The 5698-nt window shown below is 34.7% G+C and overlaps 1 protein-coding gene across 1 annotated transcript; it reads left to right on the top strand.

The window, feature by feature from the left end:
- The first annotated feature begins 3305 nt into the window (after positions 1 to 3305).
- On the top strand, positions 3306 to 5444 carry LOC105121167 (CBL-interacting serine/threonine-protein kinase 6-like). Its single transcript, XM_011019715.1, has one exon. It carries the CDS (start codon positions 3662 to 3664, stop codon positions 4973 to 4975), a length of 1314 nt encoding a protein of 437 aa, XP_011018017.1. The 5' UTR covers positions 3306 to 3661; the 3' UTR covers positions 4976 to 5444.
- Positions 5445 to 5698: the final 254 nt, after the last annotated feature.

Here is a 5698-nt window from a genome sequence, read left to right as displayed (position 1 = left end):
GCTTTATGGCTCCACACAACATACAAATGTTGATTCTTTCAACTGAAGTTGTGACCGTCTTGGATTAAGCTGCTAGTGGCGTTGTTTCAATTTGATTGGCCTTCATTTCTTGACACCTTTTATTTGTGTCTTTGGTCCTGCCGCTGATTACATGCACAGACAGCTGTTTAAGATCTGGCTTGTGTTACTTTGACGACAAGGTTGACCTGGTATACCCATTATTCGAGCATTAGCATGTGAAAAAAACTATCAAATGGGTGACGCGTCAATTATTGTGAAGGTCATTATCAGGGTCAAATTGCATTTCGATAACTAGAATGGAATGATAAAACTTGAAAATTAACCACATTGTGTGCATTCCTAGCACTACGTTCTTACCTTTTGTGAATAAATAACTCAATAGCATGAACATCTCCTAAAAGCTATGGTTTCTTTATACTAATAAAAGGTAATGAGTTTATTAATTTTGTAAATTATCAATTTAACAGCTTTACTAGTAAGAATTTTTGTTGTATTTACACTTGCAATTTATATACATTACCGATGAATTCATAAACAGAAACAATTTATTAAAAAAACTCTCATCAATAATTTATATATTATCAATAAATTCATTAATAATAAATATAATGATGAATTCATGAATGAACAAAGTGCATAGAAAAAATTATATCCATAAAAATATGTAACATATTATAAGTAAAATATTATCTGAATTATGTTGATGTGTTAATAGCAATAATGATATTTATAATAATTTAATTTTTTTAAAAGTTAAATTTTATAATTTTATAATAAAAAAAACAAAAATAAATCCACTTGTTGAATCAGACGGATTAGAAAGATTGCTGTTAGAGAAATTCAATTTTCCAAAAATAATGGAAATTATTGTGGGGTCATCTAAAGCTAATTAATTAGTACTTCCGGATAAAAAGTAATGGAATTGCTGCCATGATTAAGGGCTCATGTGAGCACTAATGTTTTTACTGTTAATTATGTTTAAGTTTTTACTTTTAAATACTCATATACATTCTTTGAGTTAGTTTTGAAACGTGGATCTAATAATTAAAATACATATGCTCGTACTAATCATTCCCACATTATACGGTGGATAAAAACAATTGTCCATTTAAACAGATTTACATCTAATTAATATGAGATTTTGAAATGCAAAAATGAGTCAAATAGTAGGCCGAACTAGCTTTTCAATTTTTTTTTCAAAAATGTAAATCAAAACAATATTATCTTAATTTTTTTAAAAAAAAATAATTAACCTCTCCGGGTCTCCGACAGTAATAACATTGCTTCACATCACGTTTACAGCCATGAATGACACCTAGATGGGTAGTAATTAAAAAAAAAATATAAAAAATATTATTATTTTAATAAAAAATAATAATTGGTCTGAATTTACTGCACTTGATGGGACAGTTTATAACCCGAAAGCGGCAGATAAATGTGAGGTATTTTATCATACAATGCAAGGCACGGTAAAGTAAAGGGGTTAGGTGGGTCAGGGGTCAATCACGCTGGGAAGGGCCGTGAGCCTTTCAAGTCATCTTTCACTGCTGACTAATCACTCGCCACACCAACTGACAAACTGGAGAATTAGGCGGGCCCACTGCATCTGCATGATGACAGTAACCTGTTACCGCCTTCTTCGCAATTTCAATCTCTTTTTATTTATTATTTCTGTATTTTAAAAAAATTTAAATGTTTTTATTTTTTATTAATTTTAAATTAATATATTTTTAATATTTTCAAATCATTCTAATATATTAATATTAAAAATAATTTTTAAAAAATAAAAAAATTATTAACATATATTTTAGCATGAAAAATTATATAAAAAATAACTAATATTATTGGAATAATATTTTTAATAATTTTCATTTATCTTTCTTTACGGTAAATTAAAAATCAACATATTTAAATGTCTTTTTAGAGTACAATCCTTTAAATTCTTTTTTCTACAACCATATTAATTTTCATTTGATTATTGGAAGAAAAATAATGACAAAACTGTGAGTTAATTATTATTGAAACTCGTCAATAATTTAGTCATTAAGCGCTTGATTTAATGAGTGGTATAATTTCGTTTTTTTATTCATGGAATACCACTATCTTTAATTAAAAAGCTTTTTAATCCTAATAAATAGTTTTTATCCCAATTTTAAGAGAAATGGAGTGCGGATTTATAGAGATTAAAAGGTTGGCTGTGTCAATCTCGTAAATAGCATTAGAACCTCACAAATGACGGTTGTGGAATAATAAAAACAACTATTTTTATTACAGTAGAGAAATACAATATTATAAAAATGATCGACAAGTCTGAAGATTCGATAAAAAAAAAATTAATCAAAAATACCTTTAATAACTATTTAAAAATACTTGGGTAAAATAATAAAAAATCAAATAAATTAAAGAAATCATAGTGGAAGAATTAAATATTAAATTTAATATTGTCCATCTACAAAAATAGTAATCACGCCCAGTTTTTATATTTCTTTTCTAGTTTTCTAGTTTTCTAATTCAACTATTTTCCTCAATAATAATAAAATATATTTTAATTATAAAAAAGAATTTATTTAATAATTTCTTCAATATATAAATACTCTTATTAATTTCTTAACAATATATCCTTCGGGGCCATGGCTCTCGAAACAAATCCCAGTTCCGTCATCAGCCGTACACACTCTCGCACTTATTCGTGCGCGTGTGTGTATTGAAGATATTTATTTCTTCTCTTTTTTTATGAAATAGTTCATAAAATTAATCGAATTGATTTTTTAAGAAATAAATATAATCTAACATAGAATTTATTATTATTTTTTTTTTCTTGCTAGGGAAGACTAACGCGGTCACAGTAATTATCAGCAGGTTTAGGGGCGGGCCGGGGGAGATCCTTTTCCTCCGATGCGGTTGCGCTGCCTGGAATCGCCATGGCTAGCGTCCCTCCGATGCGGTTTACACGTAATAACTTATCACTAATCACCGTGAAAAAAACAAAGAAATTTCTCACCCACACTGGAGCCCACATAGGAATTATTGTTGAGAACCTAGATAAGGATACCTCCGGAGTAGCCCTAACATGATCGCCGAAAACCTTCGCGTTTCGAAACTGCAACCCATCAGATCCCATAGAACCTTCACACGTGCTCGGACTGATGACGTTGTCCAAACAAAACAGTCAGATCATGACAAGTGTCACCCAAACCATGTTTTTAACCGTCAGATTGAACTCTTGGAGGACAAAAGAGTAAATCAGGACCCAAATGCTGCTATAAAGACGGGAAGAAATCTCTCCCCTGGAGATAAAAAAGAGAAGGAAAAAGGAAAGAACGAAATCTCCCTCGTTTCTTCTTCTATCGAAGCTTCAAAATCTCTGCCAAAAACCAAAATAACCCTTGTCAAGAGAGTGTTAGGGAATGCAGAGAGATGAGAGGAGTGTTGTTAACCAAGTCTGAGTTTTCTTCCCGTGCCAAGAAGTGCATCGGCGGCAGAAACTGCCACCGAAAACACGTTGAAGACGGGTGATCATCCATGGTGTATTCTTACAATTCATTCTCTTCTTCTCAAATCTTGTAGTTTTCACCTTCACAAATCCCAAGTCTCTCTGTATATTTTACGTCTCTTAAGTTTTAGAAAAATCTTTCTTTCGATGGCAGAAACAACAAGTGATGGTCACCCGACCTTGCTTCATGGAAAATATGAACTGGGTCGGTTACTAGGCCATGGCACCTTCGCTAAAGTCTACCACGCGCGTAACTTGCAGAGTGGCAAAAGTGTGGCCATGAAGGTGGTTGGTAAAGAGAAGGTGATAAAGGTGGGGATGATGGAGCAAATCAAGAGAGAAATTTCAGTTATGAAGATGGTGAAGCACCCCAATATTGTTGAGTTACATGAAGTCATGGCTAGCAAGTCCAAGATCTATTTCGCCATGGAACTTGTTCGAGGTGGCGAGTTGTTCTCCAAGATTGAGAAAGGTCGGTTAAGAGAAGATGTGGCTAGAGTTTATTTTCAGCAGTTAATATCTGCGATCGATTTTTGTCACAGTCGCGGTGTTTATCATCGTGATTTGAAGCCAGAGAATTTGCTGCTTGATGAAGATGGGAAGTTGAAGGTTACAGATTTTGGGCTGAGTGCTTTCACTGAGCATCTGAAGCAAGATGGATTGCTGCATACAACTTGTGGGACACCAGCTTATGTTGCACCTGAAGTAATTGGGAAGCAAGGGTATGATGGTGCCAAAGCAGATCTCTGGTCTTGTGGTGTTATTCTCTATGTGCTTCTTGCTGGGTTCTTGCCATTTCAAGATGATAATATCGTGGCTATGTATAGAAAGATTTATAGAGGTGACTTCAAATGCCCCCCATGGTTCTCCTCTGAAGCTCGACGGCTGATTACCAAGCTTCTTGATCCAAACCCAAGCACTCGAATCACGATATCCAAGGTCATGGATTCAACTTGGTTCAAGAAATCAGTGCCAAAGACCGTAAAGAGCAAAGAAGAGATGGAATTTGAGGCTTTCAATGGAGATGAAGATGCCAATGGAGACAAATCAAAGCAACTCGAAACGTTAAACGCGTTTCACATAATATCTTTATCCCAGGGATTTGATTTGTCACCACTTTTTGAGGAGAGGAAGAGGGAGGAAAAAGAGGAGCTGAGATTTGCCACAACAAGGCCAGCAAGCAGTGTCATTTCAAGACTCGAGGAGGTGGGCAAGGCAGGGAATTTCAGTGTCAAGAAGAGCGATTCCAAAGTGAGATTTCAAGGGCAGGAGAGGGGTAGGAAAGGGAAGTTGGCTATTGCAGCTGATATTTTTGCTGTCACACCATCGTTTTCGGTGGTGGAGGTGAAGAAAGATAACGGAGACACTTTGGAGTTTAATCAATTCTGCAGTAAAGCGCTGAGACCAGCCCTTAAGGACATCGTGTGGATATCTCCTGCTGAGAATTCAACTCTTGCTTGAATACGATAGATTGGGACATGGAGGCGGTGGTGCAAATTGAAAGACTATTTGATTAGGTCGATTGTTCTTGTTTGTTGTTGTTATTGTTTGTATTGGTATTTTAAATTGAAGTTGGAATTGAAAGTAATCAGAAAAAAATGCTACTTCAATAACTTTTTGTTGTGCCGTCAATCTATGCTTATTTTTGGCGTTGGTCGCAGAGCAAAACGACCTGTGATTCATTCACCAGTAGCCGATGATACCATGAAGGGGATTGGTCTCCTGGTCGGACCAGGAAAGCTCCCCGACGATACCAAGAAGAGGATCAGTTTCTTTCTTGATCCAGAAAGGATGAAGAGGATTAGCCTCTGATCTTGAAGTTCTTTCCTTTTTATTAACTTCTGTGTCCCTTTTTCCCTGTTGAGCTATGATGATGTAAATTGAAAGTTGGTATTCATTCTCCTTTTTATCTCATCATTTTCAAAGACCATAACTTTGTTCTACCATTGAATGCCTGCAAAGCACGGTTGCTCTCAGTGAAACCATCACTGTTATTTGAGTTGAATATAGCTTTTTATTCCGATATATAGCTCACACGTTACACAGACATGTAGCCTTGGGCGATAGCCGCAAGCTCTTTTTCTTCACCGGAAATACTTTACGCATATATGATAATGATTATGGAGTAATAATTATAAGCCTTTTCTGGTTCATTTATCATCAAGAATCCCCAAGAATCTATCG

Source organism: Populus euphratica, unplaced genomic scaffold (assembly GCF_000495115.2).
Source record: "Populus euphratica unplaced genomic scaffold, PopEup_1.0 scaffold31.1, whole genome shotgun sequence".
NCBI lineage: Eukaryota > Viridiplantae > Streptophyta > Magnoliopsida > Malpighiales > Salicaceae > Populus > Populus euphratica.
The sequence above is the reverse complement of the archived record's forward strand: the minus strand, read 5'-3'. Positions and strand labels throughout refer to the sequence as shown.

What these genes read in the sequence shown, in the direction of transcription:
- LOC105121167 (XM_011019715.1), top strand. Translation starts at nt 3,662, where the DNA reads ATGGCAGAAACAACAAGTGATGGTCACCCGACCTTGCTTCATGGAAAA.